At 35.2% G+C, this 25,300-nt stretch overlaps 1 protein-coding gene across 1 annotated transcript; it reads right to left on the bottom strand.

Annotated features, from left to right (window-relative positions):
* Window positions 1-12,061: 12,061 nt before the first annotated feature.
* LOC142336686 (uncharacterized) lies at window positions 12,062-16,924 on the bottom strand. The gene is made up of 2 exons (XM_075385597.1): window positions 13,897-16,924; window positions 12,062-12,828 (listed from the first exon to the last, which is right to left on the bottom strand). The coding sequence occupies exons 1-2, from the start codon at window positions 16,922-16,924 to the stop codon at window positions 12,062-12,064; spliced, it is 3,795 nt and encodes a 1,264-aa protein (XP_075241712.1).
* Between the last annotated feature and the right edge of the window lie 8,376 nt (window positions 16,925-25,300).

Here is a 25,300-nt window from a genome sequence, read left to right as displayed (position 1 = left end):
ACGTCTTTGGAAATTTACATTATTAAAGTGTAATATGGAAGGGCTTCAATGACCCATTTTGATATTAAGGGATTATCTTGCTAATCCCCTTCGTGTGAACAGCTTGGGTATCATGCTGTGAGGTACGTCTTTGGAATTTGACATTAGTAAAATGTAGTATAAGAAAAGGTAAATGACCTTACTGATTTCTTATTGACGGTTTATCTTGCTAATCCTTTTCGTGAGAAAAGCTTGGGTGTCATCCTGTGAGGCACATCTTTGGAAATTTACATTATTAAAGTGCAATATGGGAATGAGTAAACGACCTTACTAATTTAATATTAAGGGATTAACTTGCTAATCCCCCTCGCTTGAACACCTTGGGTGTCATGGTGTGAGGTACATTTTTGAAAATCACCTAAACCGTACGGAAGTGTAAATGAGTCATCCTATCTAATTTAATATTAAAACATTACCTAGCTAATTCCCTTTGAGAGAACAGCTTGGGTGTCATGCTGTGAGGTACGTCTTTGGAAATTTACATTATTAAAGTGCAATATGGGAATGAGTGAATGACCTAATTAAATATTAAGGGATTAACTTGCTAATCCCCCTCGTGTGAACAGCGTGGGTATCAAGCTGTGAGGTACATCTTTGGGATTTGAGAAAAAATGGGCTATACCTAATTTTAATACATAGGTACATCCTTTTAGACCCCCCTGTCTTGCTCACGATATACCACTTCCGTAGAATGTACCTAATTGTAATTCAAATTCATATCAATTTATTACTCTATATAATTAAATTTCGATATAATCTACCAAATTATGTCAAATTAAACAAACGATAAGAGCAAAAACGCGCATTAGTTTGTCAAAGAAAATGAAAAATATAATCAAGTGAGAAGAAGGTTGGTGAAAGAAAGATATATACGGACGAAATCGCTTTAGTGGTACAAAACTTTCAACAAGAAAGTTAGAAAGAAAAATTGTTTCCAAAGGGAGCTAAATACTAGTATCCATGTTTAATTTGAAGTTTTCCGTAAGAAAGGAGACACAACTATTGGTTCCACGAGTTGAGGAACTTTAATAAAACTTTGTATGACAAGCCGTAACTAGCGTTGGAAATTTAGAAGTCGCGGCAATTCTGTTTTATTTTGAATTTTGCAGAGAATGCGTTAAATTTAGAAACCAAAATTGCGGTAAATTGTTTTACTTGTCAACGGTAGATACCGGCTTACTTACAAACTTTTCCGCTGCCATAGTTTTTTTGTTTTTAAGAGTTGATTTTACGTACCTTTGTCGTTATAAAGTCAGATCTCACATAAATCTGGAGCTGCTAAGCGTAGATCTTACATAACATTGTGGTTACTCAGCGTAGATCATACATGAATTCAACCTTTAAGTTTCTATTTTAATCTTCAACAAAGTAGTGTTGAATCTAGGTTTGATCTTACTTGAATTCAACCCTTAATTTTTTGCGTTGATCGTACGTAAAATAGCGTTTAACTTAGCGTTGATCTTAAAACTCTTCATAACTTAATGGTTGCCTTCAATGAATTATGGGTGATCCATAGCCAGTTGATGAGGTTCTATAAAATGAAACTTGAACATAGTTTAGATTGTTTTTCCAAAAGTTTTCCATAATGTCTATATAAAATTTTTGCCGAGTGTGAAAAATTGTACGAGATTTTATATACCTAACTCACTCTCCCAGCAGCAAAAGCGTCAGAAAAATCAAAAAATTCAAATGTGGTTTTGAAAAAAAAACTTATATATATATATATATATATATATATATATATATATATATATATATATATATATATATATATAAAATAAATAAACCAAATATACATCAAATTATATATCACGGAAAATTGAAAGAGATACCAAAATTTTTAAAAAATCTGACCTATGTACCAAAAAATAAAAAAATAATAGTTTATAAAAAGTCTGAAAAGATACTACAAAATAATTTATAACTTCGAGCAAGATAACATTTCTTATCAGTTGTTATGAGATCATGAGGTCTTGGACAGTTATATCATGAGATCCAACAATTCCAAATTGCTTTGAAGATGTTCAAGTAACCCTCGATATTAATAATGAAGGTTTTCTGAGCAGATTTTAAGCAGATTTTGTTCTTCAGAAGTGTTCATTTAAAATTTCATTATTTAGTTTTATCTAAAAAGAAACTCATTTTGGCGCTAGTTTTTTAAATAAAAAGGGGCTGAAATATTGAAAAAAGCAAAGATTCTCAAATTAACCAAAAAAAAGTCACGCCAAAAAATAGTCACGCAACAAAAAAGCCAAGATTCTCAAAAAAAAATTACGCCACAAATTATTCTCAACGAAATAGTCACGCCACGATAAGTAGAATCGTTCACGTGGAATCAACTTCCCATTTCAGCAGCACTTTTCTAGACGTCGCTTTCTAAACGTTTTAAATAATTTTATGAAATTGAATTTCAAAGTGTAAGCGTCGCTGGAAATTTGTAAGAAAACAATTCGATTAGTCAGAATTCAATCTAATAAAGAAGTTTAATCTCTTATATTGAACTAAAGTTAGAATTTGACTAGATTATTTTCACAAACTTTACCCGTAAAAACTCTAAATTTCGAGGGCATGAATTTTAATTACATTAAGCATGAATTTCAATTACTTCAGGGGTGGATTTTCGCAACGTAAAATCTAATAACAACTTTCTGTAAACACTTTTAAGTTTTTTGTAGTGAACTCTGAAGTTATCTTGCAGATACTTTTCAAAAACTGGCAATTAAATTTGATGCAATTTTTGATCACAATGATTAATAAAGAATACTTGTGTTGAGTTTTGTTGCAAGATTAATTTATTCATTTGCGCAAATTGGCACCACATATTTATGGTCAAACAAATTTGCACCACATATTTATGGTCAAAGAATGGCAATGAATTATTTTTGAGCTCATTCCACTTATTTCTTAAAAACTTGAAAAAAATTGGGTTTAAAAAAGACGAGCGGAAATCAGCGACAAATATTTGAAAAACCAATAGTTCCTTGGAAAAAAAGTTTTAAAAACTCTCTACATAAAATGTTCTATGCCCAACGTAATTTATAATGATATCCCTCACAACTCTCCGTGATAAATATATTGACAAGCCAACATTGACTGGACAAAAAATACAGTTGAGGGTATAGTTCCTACCGTTAACCCTCTCTCCCCCAATACACACACACACACACACACACACACACACAACTAAGTGAGGTCAAAAAGATCTTGAAATCTGAAAAAATAATTTTTTACGCTGACTGAGCACAAAAGGTGCCTATAAATATTACGTATAGAAGACAATTATAGTAAAAACCCATGGTTTCCACAATTATAATAAAAAACCGTTTTTGTCTTCAACTAAGAAATCTGATCCAACATGGCCACAAAATATGAAGCATTGTAAAAACAGACGTCACAAAGGGAAAAAGTTCTTAGTTTGCCGCAACTGTTACTTCTAATCACAAAAATTGAGTGAATCTCAAACATTAGTCCTTCGAATACCTGCAGTGTTCCTGTTTAGAAGTTCTTGAGACTAATCAAAATTACGTCACTGCTAAAAAACGAGACTACATTTATAAGTAAGCTTCGTTGAATTTGAAGAAAGTTTTTGAAAAGAAACCCCCGGAATCAAACCATTTAATTTATGACTGTTACACCTTTTAAAACCATAAAGTACATTTCACCATCAGGTAGGAATAACATAATAAATGAGGTGGGAACAAAAATAGGGAATTGGGCTGAACTCTCCTGCAAATATACAAGGCCAAATCTGATTTAATATATGGTTTCCTGTTAGTCATATACGTGATATACATGAAAGGAACTGCACAAAAGCGTGAAAAAACGCTAGAAATTTTAAACCGCAATGTTTTGACTAAAAGTAGTCTCTGAGAGTTTCGTCAAATTAATATAATCAGACAAAAACTGTACATCATGAATTTTGCGGAACAGGTGTTAAATTTAGAGAAAAAAATTCGACGCTTTAAGTTGCGCAAAATTTTCCAACTAACAATTTTATATGCGCTAGATTTTATATACCTAACTAACTCTCCCAGCAGCAAAACTGTCAAGAAAGTTTCAAAAAATTGCAATGTGTTTTTGGAAAAAAAATTATTACGTGAAACAATTTCAATATATCACCTTGGCAATTTTATTGTACCAAAATTGAGCCTTTTGTCAGGTTCAGGTTTTGTACAATGATCCGGAAGATTTGCGTGTGTAGAATTTTCAAATGGTAATCAATAAATAATGGGGATCAATTTTCCAGAATTAATGTTTTTGGCATATAAATTCTGAATTAGCTAGAACAATTGGATTTGCTATAATATTTGCAATAGATGTATTTCATAAAATTGAAACTTCTAAAAATTTTTTGCAAAAAAAATAGAAGTTGTTTACTTCTCAGAAGTTGATTCAAGTTGTGGTGCCAAACAATCTTGATATTAAGTTCATATTTTTTCCTAAGGATGATAATAAACTTGTGATTAGTGGGAAAAGCATATTGCGGAAATTTTTGACCACAAAATTTTTCTCGCAATGGTTAGGTTATCGAAAACTTGTGGACAACTGCATAGTCAGGTTTGAAATTTCATCAAGCTATGACTGAGTTCAAGGGATCTTAAACGGATCTCATCTTTAAAAATTAAAGAGCAATTTATTTTATTTTAACTCAATGTTCTGACAAATAAAATATACATATAAAATATATCAAGGAAAATTGAAATAAAAGATACAATAATTTAATAAATCTTACCTAATTACAAAAAATAAAGAAAATAACAGTTAATAAAAAGGAGTCCAACGGAAAATGCTAACTTTTGAAATAAATGAACATTTTTCAGCCACAAAAAATCCTGAAAATACTAAAAAAGTTTTTATAAGATCAATTAAAAGAGTGAGTATTCATATCAGTTCTCATGAGATCATAAAGACTCTGATAATTAAATAGGACAATTATTTCATAAGATCTGACAACAATTTTTACGACATAACTTGTGAGCAATTTCAATTGTTCGTTGTACATATGGTGTATACTAGGTCTGGCCTAAACACTGACTGAGTTGGATAGTACAACGCATAGTCTACAGGGACATTTTTTCCCGAATTCCAAATTTGCCTGATCCAATTTTGTCTTCTCAACACAAAAGTGTAAAAATCTCTTTTCAGTGTGGCGTAGTCTATGTGAGATGCTTAGACACACTTTTTCCAAAAAGAAACAAGGACCAACAACACACCCAATGATTCAAAACCATAGAATGACAAGCAGAGAAAAACTAATTTTCTTTTTCAAGAAGTTCACGAATGTAAAACAATGAAATATTGTTATCAATTCAAGTATTGCTAAACAAGACGCACATTCTATAGAGTATGAGTTCACATAAGCAGAAAACAATAACCCCACAATTGAATTATTTCAATACCCACAACACATAAAAACTATTTTATTTCTAGTCCATTCTCATTTGAACGTTTTTAATCGAATCCCCATTTGGAAACTTTTTTATCAAGATATGTCATTGGATGCTGGCAGTTTCTGCTTCACATATATCTTTTTGATCATCCATTTTCTTATTTCCAGACCAAAGCACTTTCATGAAATGATTTAAAAAAACTCTAATATAGGAGCGTTTATATTACGTCTATGCATATTTGTCGGCTAGGTTGAGCTGCAAAATGTCACCTGCGTAATAAACAATCCTACACTTATCTTCAATATTTCCTCCCATATCATTCAAAAAGGAGGGCATAAGGTAATTCTTTGTGGAAGAAATTCATATAATGGTATCTAAGTGGACGGCATGCTTTTGTTATCATTTGTTAATGAAACAGCATGCTATTTCTGATACATTAATTTAAAAAAATCTGACCTAAGTACAAAAAATAAAGAAAAAATTTGTTGATAAATATCAGTCAAACCAAAAAGAGCTACCTTATGTGGCTTTGTGAGCTCACTTTTGAATTAGATTAACATTTTCTACTCACAAAAAGTCTGAAAAGATGCTACACATTTTTTATAACTTCAAGCAAAAAATGAGCTTTCTTGTCAGTTTTTTTGAGATCATAAAAACTCTGATAGTTGTCTTGTACAATAATCTGATGAGATCTAACAACAATCTTCACGATACAACTTGTGAGCAATTTCAATCGTTCGTTGTATATTGGAAGTATACCAGGTCCGGCTTAAACACCAACTGAATTAAAATATTGGCAATTGGACGATAAAAAGCGAAGTCTACAGGGACATTTTTTCCCGAGTTCCCAATTTGACTGATCCAATTTTGTCTTCTCAACTAAAAAGTGTAAAAATCTCTTTTCTGTGTGGCGTAATCTATGTGAGATGCTTAGCAACTAATTTTGCTGCACCTTTTCAAAAAAGAAAGAAAAAACAACATCACACCAAGTGAGTCAAAAGCATGGAACGACAAGCAGAGAAAAACTAATTTTCTTTTTCAAAAAATTCACAAATGTAAAATAAAGAACTTGTGTTATCAATTCAATACAAGACGCACATCGTATTCCTAAACAAGACGCTCATTCTATAGAGTATGAATTCACGTAGGCAGAAAGAAATCACAACACAGATTTTAATTTTACTCCATTCTCATTTGAACGTTTTTAATCGAATCCTCATTTGGAAATTTTTTATCACGATATGTCATTGGATGCTGGGCATTATCTGTTTCATGTATATCTTTTTGATCGCCCTTTTTCTTCTTTTCAAACCAAAGCACTTTCATGAGATGAAAAAAACTCTTTTTAGGTGCATTTATATTACGTCTATGAATTTGAATAAATGTACCCATTTCAGTTATGTATTTTGGTAGACAAATTTGGCGGCGACGTTGAGCTGCAAAATTATCATCTGCGTAGTAAACAATTCTACACTTATCTTCAATGTTTCTTCCCATGTCATTCATAAAAGAAGCCATAAGGTAGTTCTTTGTGGAACACCCGCATATAATGTTGTCCAAAGGTACAGCATGCTTTTGTCATCTTTCGTTAAAAAAACAGCATGCTATTCCGGATAAAATTTAATCTGGGATGCCTTTACTGGTTTCTGCAAAAAATCTTAATCCCTTAAATTTCACAAGAATTTTCTTTCAAAAATTGAACAAATGGCTTTTCAGATATCCCGATGCGCAGCTGTGTTACATAATTGTTATGATCAACTTTTCTTCGAATAACTTCTTTTGAATGTAGTATGGCATCTGTTTTGGATATTATTCATGAACGTAAAATTGAACTAATCAAATTATTTTCCCCGAATAAATAACCGTCTGATTTTTAGTTTTGTTGCTCAAATTCTTTTAATAGCCCACTAATTACGGACATAGCGATACTTTATTAAATTTTCTTCATAGAGTTTTTCAAAAATGTGCATTACATGGCATATTTAAGTGCTCTGGGTAAGCTCCAAGCAGTAAAATAGGAATTGATCACAAAATCTTAATATTCAATTGTTTTTAAAGTTGAATTACTTAATGCCTAAGCAAGAAGTTTATTATTGTTTGATGAGAAAATTGGATCATAAGTTGTTTCTTAACGGCTGAAAAAAATTTTTCAGTTTGTGTAGAAAAGAATTGTTTACGGAATCAAACATTATAATAAATTTCTGTACATTACGTCAAGAGACTCTAGATAAAAAAAATAGACTCAAGAGACTCTAGATAAAAAAGCCTATATGTTGCTTGATAAATCGTGCATTTCATGATATTTATTCAGAAAAAAACCTTAATTACGAGCTGATGCAAGTACAAATGCAAGGAGAAACTGTTTTTTTTCTAATGGTTTCTCGGTTTGTTTTGTGTCCGCAAAAAAATTACATCATGAATTATTATAGAAAAGTTTTTCCCGTTGGGTCTAGTTTCCGTAACGTTTTTTTAAGTCGTCGACGCTATACCTTGTAAGACTTCAAAACGGGGAAGAAAGGAATGAAATTTGTGTGCAAAAAGTTTTTTTTACTAAAGGTGACAAACACTCTTTTGTATAAATTATTTAAGATAAAGCAAGACAACTGTAAGTTACGTAACATCAAGCTAAACCGTTTCAAAACCGGCAAAATCTAGCAACATTTTTGGCAGGTCTTAGTCTAAGATCAATCACCGAAAAAATTTTAAAACCTAGAAATATATTAAGCCTAAAACAAGCGCAATCGTTTTAGTATATTAGTAGGTTCAACGAAAATTATCTTATTTTCTCAATTTTTTGGAGCATTCTACGTAAAATGGAATAGATTTTATGTGCATTTGAAATGCTAAGGCTTACGTGGTTAAGTAATGACGTAATAAAACTTTCTCGCTGGACAGATAGCTTTAAATCGATTGTTCATTTCATTTCTCGATGCTCTTTTATCTACTCGCAGTAACATTCGCCCAAGTTTGCTGGTGTATCTTACCTCATTGTCTGTCAAAAAGTCGCTTCTTGCAAATAACTGGAACCACTTGAGGCATTTGATCGAAATCTGTTCTTGTTTCTAAGTCAAAGACTGGTGAAACATTTTTGTTCGATTAGCTTCTTGTGTTCTACTTCTAGAGCAATTTTTGTCGGTGAAATATGTTTGGGCCAACAAAACCTTCAAAATCTTAACAACCCTCAAAATATTAACTATTTTTGCGCACGTATTTTTGAGTCAAATACTTGAATAAACAGAATTCGTTTGATAAGAGAAATTGTTATCAAGTAAGTTCCAGCAAGTTTCTGAAAAAAATCTCTGATCAGCACTAATTAAAAAACGTACTGTCGGGTTCAGATTCTTGAGGCCACCCTACAAGGTCTCCTCAAAATAAAAAACTCAGATCGGAAAGTTTTTTTTTTAATTCAAGCCTTTAGATGAGACGGATAAAAAATTTGCTATTAGATCTATTAGAAAATCTAATCTATGTTTCAACAAGAAGGTTTGGTAATGTGCGTTCAGACATAAAGTTCAGACCCCGTTTATGCACGATTTTGGTTTAATTTTCAGCCAAATGAGGAAGAGATAGAAAACTTCACATATTGATCACAAAAATCATTCATTGATCAAAAATAATTGCAGTGTGAATCAAACAAAAATTGTCTCCAAATCGAAAAAACAAAAACAAATCAAAGAAAAATAAAAAAACAGTGCAATTGGAAAAAAATCAAATGACAACAACAATTATTCAAATTCTAAATTCAGTGCCTATTTTTTAATAACATATTAACAAAAAAATTAACGTCAGATAATAAAACCTAAACTAAACAAATACATTTGTACTTCACTAGAAGAAACATAGGACCAGCCTTGATGTGACTCGGTAACAAGAAGATTAAACAAAAAACAAACAAACCGGCGAAATCAAAGAAAACATGTTTGTTTTTTTGTAAAAAAGAACTCTAATAAAAAACAGTGAGATATCAGTTCAAATCGTTCAAAAGGTTTATGTTCATTCATACATTAGCATGAAGACATTGAGATCTCTCATTAGCAACAATATGTCGTATTTCTACAAAAACAACCAATGAATTCTGACAAAAAACAGAAAAATACCACAAAATTTTGTTAAAAAAATGGTGTCGAAGCCGTTAAAACTGTCTTATAATCCGTGAAAATAGGATATAGTCGAAAACGCGGTCTTTGAACACCAATAAGGAGACATGTCGCCTCTGAAAATGCGACTAAGTAACAGGTTTTAAAAACGAGAATAAAAAGGGAAAGTCGAAAAAACATCTGTATTTTTGAATATGCCTTAAGTCTAAAAAAAGGAGACTTATAATAGAAAGGTTTAACGCCAACAAAAAGAAATATAAGTAGACCAAAATCAAAAATCAAATTATTTTTTTTGCGAAAAACAGGGTTCTAAGCCGTTAAAACGAAAAGCAATGCACTAAAAACTCTCATTTTGTTCGAAAATGCTTTTGTTCAACACCTAATTTGATGAGCAATCTGTAAATATGAAGAGTGGGTAACAACCAGATCTCAGAGAACAATAAAATGCAAATTTAAAAAAACTTCGGCTATAACATTTGGCTCCAAAGTCATGAAAAACAGTGCCAATCAATCGATGTCATTTAAAAAAATTACTGTTGCTCATAAAAAGGAATCGAAAAGAACCGCAATTACCCAAAAATTACCATATGACTACAAAAAGAAAGACAAAAAAAACAAGAAAACGAAATAAAAATAATTTTTTCCAATGATAAATTGGAATCAAAACCGTTAAAACAGTTAGCAATACACTATAAACATTCGATTGGTTCAAATTTTTGCAACACCAATAGTTTGATATGTCACCTGTAATTAATGAAAAATGGTTATTAAGTGGACAAAAATAACAGCAAAGTGCAAATTTTAAATTTAGGTCTAAATTTTTTTAAACAATTGATTTAAAACCTCAAAACTTCAATTATCAACTGAATTCTGTTTTTAGGTTCCTTTTTTTCATCTATAGGAAGCACTGAAGACCTGCCCCATCAGTTGTGTCCCCTTTTTCAACGCCAATAATTTGATATATAGCCTGTCAAAAATGTGACCAGACAAGAAAGGAATCTCAAATGCTGGATAATCTACCAAATTTGTTGAAAATACCTGGTATCAAAGCGGACACAACCTTATTTGGTACGTAAAACCGCACTAAATAATGACTTCTAATATATTAGAAGGAATCGCAAAGCTTAAGAATCCAATGTTTATTTGAAAAAATGTTTTTTTAAAACTCAAATCGAGAATAGCTTTCGACTATAAACTTAATAGTTTTCCTTGAGACACTTTAAGAGGCCAATTTGGTATGTCATTAGTATACTTTGATTTGAAATGTTTTTTCAGCAAGTCAAGTAAAAAAGCGAATAAGTGAAAAAATAATTTTAAAGTAAAACATCGACTGATTACAATCCGGATTTTTTTTAGTTTTAATAAACAACAATTTGACCGAAACTAGCGTGACTTCTCTCGTTCATCAATTAGGAACACGTAACGGTTTCTAGCGTTCTGGATATAGTTTGTTTGACAAAAAATCAATATATCAGAACTAAATAAATGATGCGTTTTGCATATTTATTGAATTGAATTATCAAAAAAAACTGGCACAACTTTAATGCTAAAAATCTCTCAAAGAATGAACAAGTAAAAGCTAGCAGTTTTGGGAGTCAAGAAAGATTGTTTCAGCAGTTTTTTAGATGTGTTTTGAGGGCCAAACGTAATCAAAGTTGACTAAAGAAGCTTATTTTGTGCTGTTTTTGACAAAAAAGGCTGAATTGTGGTCAACTTAGCTCAGATTTTGAAGAAATTTTGATCAAACAGTTCAATAACACTCTTCTGTTTTTAAAGGTAAAACCGAGAGCACTAATATTTCAAATATCAACATTTTTTTCAGCAAAATTATAAAAAAAGAACTGCGTTAAAATATGGAAATTGTTAATAATTACAACGAAAAGCAGTCGAACGTTGACAAAAATTTAAACCCCGATAACTCCGAGGATAAAAACGAGACTAAAAAAACTAGTTATATTATCTAATGATATCACTCGCAACCCCTTACGATAAATATATCGATAGACCAAATTTGACCGGACAAACAAAAAACTCGTTTGAGCATATAGTTCCTTCCCCACTAAAATGTGTCGGAGCCAAAATTGTTTGCTCAATAGTTTTAATATTGAAAACAATATTAAAAATAGAATTTAATAACTAGTTAATCGTAATAAAATTCAGAAGTTAGTAGATGAAAGTATATCTATTAGACTATCAGTCTGTGTGTAGTAAAAACATATTTCTAGCATTGAAAAAGTCAAATTCAGGTGTTTTGTTTCCATGTTTTTTTTGGTAACTGACAGTTAGCAATGTGGGACATAAAGTCAAGTTTTTTGCGGCAAATCATCTTAACTTCCATATTTAGCCATCTTGAAGTTGCATCCGCAACATGCTCCACGGGGGCAACAGGAATAAGAGGGTAAAACACGAATAAATCCACCAAATAAACATGTTTCCAATTCCAGTTAGAATCCATAAACCCAACTTAAATTGAATAAAATTATACGCAACCCCCTTTGCCTAAAACCGGAGCGCAAAAAAATATCAACAAAAAAGCTAATCAGCGAAAACACGGGCGAGACCGGACACGGGGCGGACGAAGGTGCCGTAAGCCGTTTTCACTTTAACTACTCTGTTGTTACCATCTCGTCCAGGGAACACTTCTTCTACTCTTCCCAGAGGCCAAATACCACGTGGGGTGAAGTCTTTCAGGATCCACACCACATCGTTGACTTTGAGTGAATTCCCGGCGTTTTTGGTCCATTTTGGTCGCTTTATCAAGGTCGGTAGGTATTCCCGGACCAGTCTCCTCCAGATGTGGTTGAGGAATTGTTGAACATTCTTCCAAGACTTCATGTTAGCTGGCTTGGTTGACGGGAAGATACCAGGGGGAAGAGAGTTGTAAGGACGCTGAAGTAGAAAATGGTTTGGCGTCAATGGTTCTTCGTTTTCCATGGCGTCCGACACGTTTGTAAGTGGTCTGGAGTTCATCATAGCTTCTGCTTCAACCATGATTGTGTGGAAAACGTCAAAAGTAAACTTTCTTGACCCTAGAATGATCAGGAGCGTCCGCTTGACACTCTGGATCAGCCGCTCCCAAGCACCGCCAAAATGAGGGCCATAAGGTGGGTTGAAGTGCCACTTGGTGTTCTGTGCTGCGAGTGCTTTGTGAATTTTGTCCTTGTCGAGATCATTCAGACACCTTTTGAGTTCTTCTTTGGCACCAACAAAAGTCTTACCGTTGTCACTGTACAAATCAGCGGGCTGACATCTTCGCGAAGTGAAGCGGCGGTAGGCGTTCAGAAAAGTGTCTGTATTCAAATCTGGACAGGTTTCCAAATGAACAGCTCGCGTTACCAGACAAGTAAAGATGAGGCCGTAGTGTTTCTGAAACTTATCTTTTTCGTCCTCAATGAAAAATGGGCCGAAAAAGTCTAATCCGCAGTTGGCAAATGTAAATTGTTTGTTTTCAGTCGGGAAGCGGCAATCAGGTAGCGGTGCCATGAAAGTCTCAATGCTTTGCGGTTCGAAACGTCGACAAAGGAAGCATTTGTATCTAATGCTCTGTAGTGTTCTGCGGAGACCAATTACGTAGTACCTTTGCTGTACAAAAGCCTTAGTGGCTTCTGTTCCCTGATGCACACAGATGCGATGGGCATGTTCGAGGTATAAACGACAAATGTGATCTTTTGCATGAAGTAGTATTGGCCGCTTGGCCAACTCGAGTTCACTGGGAGCAAAAATTAACCTTCCACAGACGCGTAATATACCGTTCTTATCAAGCATTGGGTTTAACGACCTGTGTTTGAACTTCGGGTCCAGTTTACGGCTACTTTTTAGCAACTCGATGACGGTTGGGAAGCTATTGACTTGCGACATTTGTATCAAGTAAGATTTTGATAATTCAATGTCGTCAACAGTATATTGATGGTGGTTGTCACGCTGTTTTTTCGCTCAGTAGATCAGATTGAAAACAGTAGCTATCGTTAGCAAAATCTTTGTCCATGTTGAAAACTGTTTAGGGTCGAGTACTGGTTTCCTGGTTCTTAAGGCGGATCGTGTTGTTGCAGCACAAATTGGCATTTGCTTTGTAGATCTACAAAAGACATCATTTGTGGAGAGAAAATCTGGTGGCTTAAACCATTTTGCTTCAATTTCCTTGGGTTCTAATCCACGAGTACCATGATCAGCTGGGTTTAAGTTTGTCGCAATATGATTCCAATTGTCAGGTTTGCTTTTTAATTTTATTTCTGCAATGCGATTAGCAACAAAAACTGGTTGCTTCTTGGAAGAACCAATCCAGTCAAGGACAACTTGACTATCCGTCCAATAAAAAACATTGCTGATTTCAACAGAGAGTTCATGTCTAACAAAATTCAGGAGTCGAACACCTGTGACAGATGCCTCTAGTTCCAACTTTGGAACGCTCAACTGTTTTACGGGCGCTACTTTGCATTTCCCGATCACGAATGCAGTTTGTACTTCGTTGCAGGTCTTATTCAAGCTCCTGAGGTAGACAACAGCACACGTTGCAACAATCGATGCATCAACAAAAACGTGCAACTGGTTCTCTGTCTCCAGTAGATTCTGTGTTGTCATCTGTCGTGGAATTTCAAGTTGAGGCATAGAGTGATAACTGTTAAGGAGCTTTTGTATGGGATGTAGAAGTTCAATTGGGAGTGGCTCGTCCCATTTTCTACCTAACTTCCAAAGCTGCTGAAGAAGAATTTTGAACTTTATTGTCATTGGGCCAAGAAACCCAATTGGGTCAAAAATCGATGACACCAGACTGAAAAGTTTCCGTTGAGTGTATTGTTCAGCTTCTTTAGGGAATTCTCCTAGGGATTTCATGAAAAATGTATCTTTTTCAAGGTTCCATTTTTGTCCGAGGACTCTTGTTTCACTCTTGGGCTCCTCGAGGTCTTCTGGAGTAATACACTGAAGAGCCTGTTGATGATTTGACAGGAATTTTGTGAGGCGGAAACCACCGGCTCGCAGGCAGTTCTTTACTTCAAATGCAGTCGCGTTGGCATTTTCAGGAGAGTCGAAGGACTGGATGTAATCATCCATATAAAAATAAGACTTTATAGCGCTCTGTGCTTTTGGATATGTCTCGACGTTGTCCTCTGCGCATCTGTTTAAGACAAAAATTGCACAAGATGGTGAGCAAGTTGCACCGAAAATCAATCTGGTGAATTGAAACTGTCGCACATCGTTGTCAATAGACCATAGGAAACGTAGCGCAGATTGATCTTCATTTCGGATGCCGATTTGCATGAACATTCCTTCAATGTCTGCCAAAATAGCAATAGGTTTTTCACGAAATCTGACCAAAATTCCTATTAGACTGTTTAAGAGGTCTGGTCCTGTTAGAAGATTGGAATTTAGTGACTCGCCTTTGAATTTTGACGCTGCATTGGCGACACGACGCACTTTGTTTGGTTTGTTTGCGCTTTGAACAGGGTGATGCGGCAAGTACCATATTTTCTCAGGGGGTGGGTCTGTCATTTCCACTGGCTTGACGTAACTTTTCTCGAGATCTGTGACAAGAGTCTGTTGGTACATATCACTTAGTTTTGGATCATTTTTAAGTCGTTTGTTCAAACTGTTTAGCTGATTGAGGGCAGAAAAATAGTTATTTTGAAGATTGGCAGGTACTTTCCATGGAAGACCTATTTCATACCTTTCCCCTGTGTGGTTGATAGTACTCTCAAGTATTCGAATGGCAGACTTTCCATCTTCAGTGATAGTATTATCTTGTTTTCTGGTACCATCGTTCTCTATTGACCAAAATTCTTCTATCAAATTGTCCAAGGGTTGTTCTGGACTTTTCCGACAGACATGGTATACAAATACTTTCGATTTATTAGAAGATTTTGAAGAGCGGTTTCCTAGTGTGTTCAGGTACTCTCCTGCAAGTGTCCATCCAAGCTTTGTCTTTACTCCGAAGGGGCGGATTTCGGTGCCTTGAATTACTTCAGTAGGATGCGTAAAGGCAAAAGCATTGACACCAAGGAGTGCTCCAATCTTACCTTCGGCAATGTCTGGGAAATATATGTGTCGAAGTTCATTGAATGCATCGCAAACATAGTTTAGCTCAGTGACATTGGCTGCATTAACGTTTAATGTAGGGGTGCTGTAGGCTCTGGATATTTGGAACTTTTCATCAAACTGATTGAAAGGGCAAACTGTTATTGGTTGCTTTTTTTTTGATAGGGGCATTTCGTAATCAACGCTTAGATATTGAACAGTAGTTGAAGATTGATATTCGCGTGGGAGTTCCAGGTAGTCAGAGACAGCATCTAATAAAAACGTAAACTGACTCCCGGGGTCAATGAGAGCATACGTGTCGAATACTTTATCTTCTTTGATAAAGGATACTGGCAGCAGCTGTAACTGCTCAAACCAATATTTCGGTGTACTGGATAATTGGTTGACATTGAAATTTTGGCTGGTAGAAGGTCCATTCAAATTCGCACGTTTCGATGACTGTTGATTATTATTATTTCCAAAATTTTTTCCATACCTGAGATTGCTTTTGGGTTTGAATTGTGTTATTTTATTCTGAGTTGCTTCAATACTTTTTTGCGTTTGTGAGTTGTTGTCGTCTTTCGATGACCAATTTTGTTGACCTGAGGTTTTAGTTTGCTGTTGAACGTTGCTGGTAGTAAAAGCGGCATGTGTTCTGCTGAATTGTTTAGCTGGATTATGTAGTGTTGTATGGTGAAAACCATTACACACTTGACAACGCTTCGAGGAGGGACAAGTGTCTCTGCGATGTTGATTACTTAAACAGTTTGTACACAAGCTATTTTTCTGGATAGTTTGAAATCGACCTTCAGGGGACAATTTATGGTAGTCTGAACAAGTTGCAACAAAATGCGGTTTGTGACATTGAACACAATTTGTGTGCTTGTTTGCAAACTGTTGCTCATTTTTCGAGCCGTTGTGATTAACCTTTCCTTGATCTAAATCGTTCCTTTGAGACTGTTTTGCAGTTGTTTGCTTAAACTGTTCTTGAACCGATTGTTGTGCTGTCACAGCAGGATAATTACCGTTTTTGTTGTGAGTGAAGGTACTGGTTCTATTTTCCTGGTTTACTTTGTCATAAACCCTTGCTTGAACATCAAGCCATTTTTGAAACTCAACAAGGGTAGTTGTTGTAACATTCTCTGTCAGGGTGTATTCAGTCCATTTAAGAAGCAAGTTGTGGGGAATTTTTTCCTTCGCTTTCCTCAATAATGTAGACGATTGAAGGTCGGCTTGAAAACCTAGGTTCTGAAAAGCCTGGACAAGTCTCTTTAGAAATGAAGAGAATGCTATGAAGGATTGCTTGTTGTAAGAACTGTTACATTTCCAGCTCTCTAATTGGTTGATAAAAGCGTTGACAACAACTGAAGGGTCGCCAAAGCGTCTCATTATCTCGTTGAGGGCTGTATTATAATAGGATGGATCACAAGAGTAAGCATGTATCAGATCCTTTGCCTTACCCGACACTGAATTCTGTAGGTAGGTTATTCTGTGAGTGTCAGTAATTGAAATGTTATTGTGAATCATTGAGAAAAAATTATTTATCCACTCGTGATAGTGCATGGGGTTACCATTAAAATTTTGCAGTTTTAATGGCGGCAATTTGATCGAGCATTTTAGGTCGACAGATGTTGGCTGAAGTTCACTATTGGTCATTGAGGGGACAAATTGTCCAGCTGTAGCAAACACTGGAGCCTGATGTTGCCTTACGCTTGAAGTTGGCAATCACAACACTGTGTGCATGATTTTATTTGGAAACCAGGAGGTAATTTATCGAAGAGGTCTAATCTAAATCAATTTCTGAATAGGAAAACTAAAATTGTGTTGAAGTAAAAATCTATTCAACCGGCGCCAATTATTTCACTTCAGCCTCTCGAGAAATTGAAACCTAGTTATGAATTACTAATTAGTTTCAATCCGTTCACCATAACCGCCTTAGGTCTGTCTAGATAAGCAGATAAGCACAACAAAAATGTCAGACTGTGCCAAAGTCCAAACCCCCCCCCCGTCACCCCTCGCGGACCCACTTTTTCTCCCTGTTTCTTCTCCTCTTACGGCCGACGCAGTATTTGATTAGATTCATTGCCCGCAATACTAGCTATTATTTAATCAGGAAGCAATTTTCATTTTTCGCTTATTTACGTTATTTAGGAGAACTATTTTTGGCATCCATTTTCTTTCTTTGAGTGCCAAAAAACGTTCTGCTTCATAAATCAGCGAGAAACACATTTTAAATCTTATAGAATTTTGTTAACGGTGAAACACAAGCATTCATATTTCTCTATTCATATCAGCCTTTTGTTTCAACAAACGTTTTAGCAATCCTATATATTAAACGTAAGACATGATCAGGGACCATGTTTTAACGCCCCTTAAACATGCAGCATAACGTAGTACATGCGTTTTGAGACGCGCTATGCCACCACGTAGAAGCTTGTTATCTGCACAAGTCTTAGCGCTCCTTAAACGTGCAGCACAGCAAAGCCAAAGCAAGAGTTGACAAAAATTGCTCCTAAATAGGCAACAGACACAAGCAAAACGCATCCGTAGCGTAAGTGGCAAGAACATTGGCTGGTAAATGAGGAGCATAGATTTGCGCCCGCGTTTTTGCGAAACAAAATTCTAAAACTCTTCTCAATCATCTATTGCTGTAAATGATTTACTCGTTTGTTTATGCGGAACTCCTAGTATATCTTAAAGTTCTCACGTGCACATTCTAAAATGCAGAGAGTGCAGGAAATAGAAATGTCAGAAGTTGCTACTCAGCCAGAAGTTGACTTCCGTTGACTTTCATCATTTTAAAACACGGGTGTTTTGTGTTTTAAGCATGGTAACATGACTGCAGAAGTCACTTCGAAATTCTGACTTAATATCTCAAACTGCTTCGCGGTTCTCGTAAACGCCAGAAATTTCCCTTGACTTCAAGCAGAGTCATCTAACCACTACTACAGAAAATGACAATAGAGTAAGACAGTAAATCAAGCTATTCATAAGCCGAAATTTTTCGCCAAAGCAGTCACAAAAGCTTTTGATTTTTTTCAGAACGCTTGAAAATGTAACAATTTATTTGGTTCAGGTTTAATTGAAAAAAGTACGGGGAAATAAGTATAATATTTACGGGGGGCAACATGTTTTATAGCTTAAAAGGAGGCGCAAGGGTATTCATAACCAATTTCTTTACCATAATCAGAGTGTAAAAGAGTATTATGTATGGTTTTAGTCGTCGTTTGTAGTTTTTATTAGTGTTTCCAAATCCTCAATCATAACTAGAGCATAAGGACTTTCAACACCCCACCTACGCACAAATGCTCGCCATACAGAAACACACAAAAAAACACACACGCACGAACAACCACATACACACACACCACACACTCACAAACACACAAACACACACCCACCACACTCACATGCGCAAAAACACACACAGCCACACATACACACGCACACAAACACACACATACACACACACACCGAACACTCACAAGCAAGCACCCACATACAAACACACGCAACACACGTAAACGCACACATAAACACATACACACACATATATACCATATTCACATACGCAAAAACACGCACACACACACTCAGACACACACACCGGACACCTACATACACGCACTCACATAAAAACACACGCACCACACGTACACGCACACATAAACACACACACATACACACCACACTCACATACGCAACAACACTCACAATTATACACACCACAATCACATACACACGACTACACACACACACACGCACCTTACTCACATAAACACAATCACATACACACACTCACATGCAAACACACACCACACACTCACAAACACACAACACGCGCACACAAAAACATAAGCTGACAAAATCTCACACAAACGCACACACACCTGCACACAGAAACACAGACACACGCACACACAAACAAACAAACACAACCACAACACCACTCACACGCACACAAACACACACATCACACTCACATACGCAACAACACACAATCACACACACACACCACACTCACGTACACACAAATACACACACACACACCTTACTCACTTACGCACAAGAACACACACACACATACACACACGCACACGCAAACACACACACACCACACTCGCAAACACACAAACACACACACTTAAACAAAAACTGACACAAATTTACACAAACACACAAACTCACACCTGCACACCCAAAGAGACACACGCACACACAAACGCATAAACGCACACCACACACTCACATACACGCAAACACACACCCACCACACTCATATGCACAAAAACACACACACAAACACAAGCACCACACCTTCACGCACACATAAACACACACACACATACCTAACACACTCACATACGCAGAAACACACACACAATCACACACACACACAAACACACATACCATACATAAACAACAAACAACACATACAATTACACACACACACACGCAAACATACGCAAACACACACACACACACACCACACCATCGCATACACGCAAACACACACAAACACACACACACAAACCTTACTCATATACAAACAATCACACACACACACATACAAACACACACACCACAATCACATAGGCAAACACGCACACAATCACACACACACCACACTTGCATGCACACAAACACACACACACCTTACTCACATACACACAATCACACACACACACACACCACACACTCACATACACACAAACACACACACACATAAACGCAAACTGACACAAACTCACACAAACAAACACACACACACACACACACCTGCACACACAAACACAGACATATGCACTCACAAACACACAAACACGCCCACAGCACACTTGCATACACACAAACACACACACTCATACACTCGCACGCAGGCATAAACACACAAACACACACAATCTAACACCACACGCATACACCACACACGCACTCGCACACACAAACACAAACGCATACACATACACACACACACACACACTTTCACACATACACACACACACACACACACACACACAAACACATACACACACACACAATTGTGGGCAACAGATCCGACATAATATAAAATTGTATGGGCCTGGCCGAAAAAGGGAAAAACAATTTTTGTTCGTTTGTGCCTCCCCACCACGTCCCAGTTAAGTTATGAACCCCCAGTTACAGAGCACGTGTCATTATATAGTAAATATTTATGTAAGAATATTGGATCTATTCTGTTTTGGCCCCCAGTGTTTTTTATGACCCTAAGTTACAAATTATATGTTGTTATATAGCACGTTACTATGTATGAAAATAGCACGTGCGCCTGGGGGTCATAAAAGATTTATGCTCACTAAGCTGGGGCAAACAGAGTCAATCCAAAATATTTTGGACGTGCTGTTGGGGGTTGCAAATAATTTGCAACCACTAAGCTGAGGGCGCAAACTTAAATGATCCGGAAAAAGATTTTAAACAGTTAGCACATGTCAGACTACACTCAAAAGTAGCATCTTTTTGAATATGGTCTCAATTTGTAGTGCAACGTCGCTGGAGAATAAAAGTCATTACATAATAATTAAATAGTAATCACTGCACATGTGCAACTGAAAACCGAAACCGTACGTTGGGTGGTTGCAGATAATATGTACCCAATTACCGTGGGGACGGCACAAACGGATAAGTTTGCGGAAGTCATAAAAATAAGGAACGTTAAATACCGAGCTGAAGCAAGAATAAGTACAATTAGTAACAAAAGTGATTAATACTACAAGTTCTTGGAAGGTGCTTAACGATAACTATGCTGTACGATTTTAAAAAACTTACTTTAAAATGCCTGCTTGCTTTCAATTTTTTACCACTTGCATGAGTTGGCGCAAACTCTGCAAGATAGCTAGCTACTCGTGAATGTCTGTGGTAAACGAGCAGGACAATAGAAACCTCTGGTTTGGCGATACAAAATTTGGAGGTCAAGTAAAATTCATCACTATTGTATGAGGAAAAGTATTTTTCCTTGAAGAAAAAAATAATGTTCACAACTTTCAATTTAAAAAAATCACGACAAAAAATTATTTTTAACAGCTGAAAACCACAAGTTGCGATAATATCGGTGCGTTAAGATAGTTACGATTTTCGCGGATCGTTGATTTTGAAATAATCAACCAAGAGCACCAAAATCAAGTTATTGTTTAATTGGTTCTTTCCTGAGTTGGATAGAATGATGTATATCCATGATCTGCTAATTTCGTTCACGGTTTTGCAGACCCGAAAAATTCTTAAAAATATATCACCAATATGGCCTAAATGTTTTGTGGAAGACTATAGTGTCGTAGATTGTCGTTCTGATTTAAAGCAGTTTGATGGTCAGTATTTCAACCCAATATTTCTTCCAGTGCTTCTCTGAAGTTTATTTAAAAACACTTTTCGGCGATACAAATTTCAATAAAAAGACGTACAAAACTTCTCCAAAACAAAGGAATATCTAAAAACAAAAGTTTGAAAGGTAACACATCATGTCGTCTTAAAGGTAACAAAAGTTGGTTAAAGGAAGCTGTAATTGGCGAAAATTTGAATGCAATTTTTGTCATAGTTACTGTACAGACGATACGTTTTTTCCAGTAAAGAGTTCTGAAACAAAGATAATCACGGCAAATCATTTCTTGAGTAATTTTGATAGGAAAAAACACAAAATTGAAATGAAGACTAATTGAGCAGGTATATTATAAAAACGAAAACAACTCTCTGTATGAAATAGCGTGGCAAAACTATAACAAAAAGTGCCAAACGTTTTTAATAGTTTTTCCTTTTAGTTAGCAATAGAATAACAAATTGGCTGACAAATTGGCATGAAACAAAGCACATATGTGTTTTATATAAAGTATTTTCTAAAAAAAAACTATTCAAAAAGAATTAATTCTTTTCGAATTCCAAAAAAGGAAATAACGCTAAAAATAACTATTATGCTGATAGGTGTTTTTTTGAAACAATGAAAATGAAAACTCAAAATGAAAACTCAAAATCTCTGGTTGTCTTACAAACAAAAAAGCCTACGATAAAGTAATTGATTTTCTGGAAAAATTGTTTCGTTAAATTATTAACTTCTGGCACGAAACGCGTATAGCAGAAAAATAAAAGCGGATCATCCAAGATCAAACAAACAAATGAAAAAAAATCATGAGAATTGCAAAGAAATTTTCGCTTAGATTTTGCACTAGCTGATAAACGCAACCCTTGCTCAAGTTTTTTCTGTCTTTTCATGCTGCTGAACAACTAATACTGTTTTGACGCGGGAACATTTATCAAAAGTATTGGAACTTCTTTAAAAATTAAAATTTTCTAATGCATGGCAAAGGCCGGAAAAAACGTTAGCAAATTGTGCCTGTAGTTGTTTTGTTTTTGTTTTAGATTATGTAACTTAAATTGCAAAAACATTGTTGATAAAAACTTTTCAAAAAAGAGGATTCGTTCTTTCCAATCAATAAGTTAAAGTGCCATAAGCCTTGCTTGTAGCAGCTTCTATCGTGTATGTTTTGAAACACCAACCTTTCTTGAAAAACTGCGTACACGAAAATCTTTTTATAATAGATTCAACACAATGAAATTTGTCGTGACCAAATCTTACAATATGAACGTTTTTGCATACATTACACAGTATGTCATACAAAAGATACTGTCTTAAACAGTGCTTGATTTCTTCTTTATGGTCTTACAGAATAATTTTTTTTTGTATGTAACATTTTTTGGCATATGGAATTGTTTATCTTTTTTCAAGTAGTAATCCAAGTGGTAACCTAACATTACAGCATCACGAAAAGGCCGAAAGCAGTTTTTCAGTTGATTCGCCGAAATATGTATCCATAAGTTTCCTTATGAGATCCAGTGCTGTGGCCCTGGCGTATACAACTACATTTTGTAAAAACAATTGGGCTGAAATGTCTGAGATGATGTCTTTTTGCGACAGCAAAAATGATGTTCATCCCAAAAACTCAAGAAGTAGTTACATCTTGGCAATTTGTGTATCTGTGACAGTTGCTTACGTTTCGCAGACAGTTACTTGGAGCTAAGACGACAGTATATGAGTACTTTTATTTTGAGTTCAAAAACTTATTCATTCTTACGAGAAAAAAAATCTAGGGACAGAAAGGACTGCTTTATGAGACTTGTCAGATTTAACTCAACGGAGTTGTCAAATCATTGGTATTTTTTTTGGCAAAATGGCAGATTTGAATAATTTGAATATTAAACAGGCATGAATTACAAGAAACCCGTTTGGAAGTGCGTTGAAAAGCTCTTAACATTTGAAAGTTTGGCTCATTCAGCCTAGTGGTTTCACCTCAACCCATTTTTCACTAACTATTTAAACTTATTCAACTCATTTACATGGTTAGGCGTTGAAAATGCTGAGAGGAAAATTGCTCTCTCGATTTTTATTGTCAGAGAAATATTAGTGGAAACCTTGAATGGTGCTTTGATAGAAACTAAAGCGAATAAACTTCAAAATCCCAAAGAATGGTGTGCTGAGATTGGAAATATTTTGATGTATTGATAATCAGCAAAATGAATGAAAAATATTGAGAAAATTGAAGATATAAATTAAGCTTTAGAAAAGTCTCTATCGCATCAAAGCGCAATTGTATTGTGGTATTTCTTTTGGTGCCAAGATCGCATACGTAGTAAAAATTGACCATACTTGGCTTTGGCGAACAGGAAAAATAAACGACTGTTTCCTGAGCTAATAACCGTCAACATTTTATGCAAAGCAATAATTGCTTTTCCCCTCAAAATAAAGAGCACCTTTCTCGGGCGAACAAAAGCCTGCTGACGCAATTGTTTAATCTCAAATGCTGCTATTGAATTACTTCGAAAACGGGTTTTCTGATCCGCTCCAATGTACAGATATACAAACAGGAAAACGCTAAAGGGATAAATAGGGTTTTCTAAAACGGACAGATCAAATTCCTGAATATCACCATCCACCGCTTTTTCGAACAAACTATCACCAAAAATTGCATATAATAACTACTATACAAAACGTGATTGCTCAATGTTCAAATTCAAACATACAGATAAATTATAACATAAGCTGAAAGAATGCACAAATGATGAAAATTTTCAAGACCAAGAAAGAATTTAATCGGTGATGATCGGAGATACTACTGAAAAACAAATTGCCAAACAACAAATTATTTTAATTGTTCATCTTTTTCAGATGCATCAACCTTTGTAAATTTTTATACCTTTGTACATGAAAAGGCATGCAACAGTACAATACCTTCGTTAGGTTAAGGATGATGAAAATTGGAAGTATAACTTAGTAAACCAAATTTCAATCTTTTCGACTTCTAAATTCAGCCTCGAAAAGTTTACACTAATATACACTAATTTTCTCCTCCCATCCAGTTTGGTCTGCTGTGTTTTTTTTCTTTTTCTTTTTTTCTTTTTTTCTTTTTTTTCAGCATTTTTTTCTTTTTTAACAACCTCGGAATGTACCAAAGGTATGAGCAAGGTAAAGATTTTTGTGGTAAAAATGATTTTTACAGGTTTTCGAATCAGAACTATGCAAAAACGTATAATGTACAAGCATTCAATAGTTGACAACTGGGCAAAGAGTGTTAGTGAACAAAATTCTTCAAACACTACAAATTTGTTTGGAATTTGGGCAATTTGCGGCAGCCCAATTTTCTCGACGACCAATTTTGTCCAAACAATATCTTTTGCGGGAACACAAAAGTGACCATATTAAAATGCTGTCGAAAACTGAATTGATAATTGAAAAGACAATTTCAA

The sequence above is a fragment of the Convolutriloba macropyga genome, chromosome 3 (genome assembly GCF_964194025.1).
Source record: "Convolutriloba macropyga chromosome 3, txConMacr16.3, whole genome shotgun sequence".
NCBI lineage: Eukaryota > Metazoa > Xenacoelomorpha > Acoela > Convolutidae > Convolutriloba > Convolutriloba macropyga.
The sequence above is the reverse complement of the archived record's forward strand: the minus strand, read 5'-3'. Positions and strand labels throughout refer to the sequence as shown.

Excerpts from the sequence above, each read along its gene's own strand:
- LOC142336686 (XM_075385597.1), bottom strand. The coding sequence starts at position 16,924 with ATGAGACGCTTTGGCGACCCTTCAGTTGTTGTCAACGCTTTTATCAAC. Across the intron at positions 12,829-13,896 it reads ACTAGAGGCATCTGTCACAG|ATTTGAATACAGACACTTTT; the intron begins GTGTTCGACTCC and ends AAACCTGTCCAG.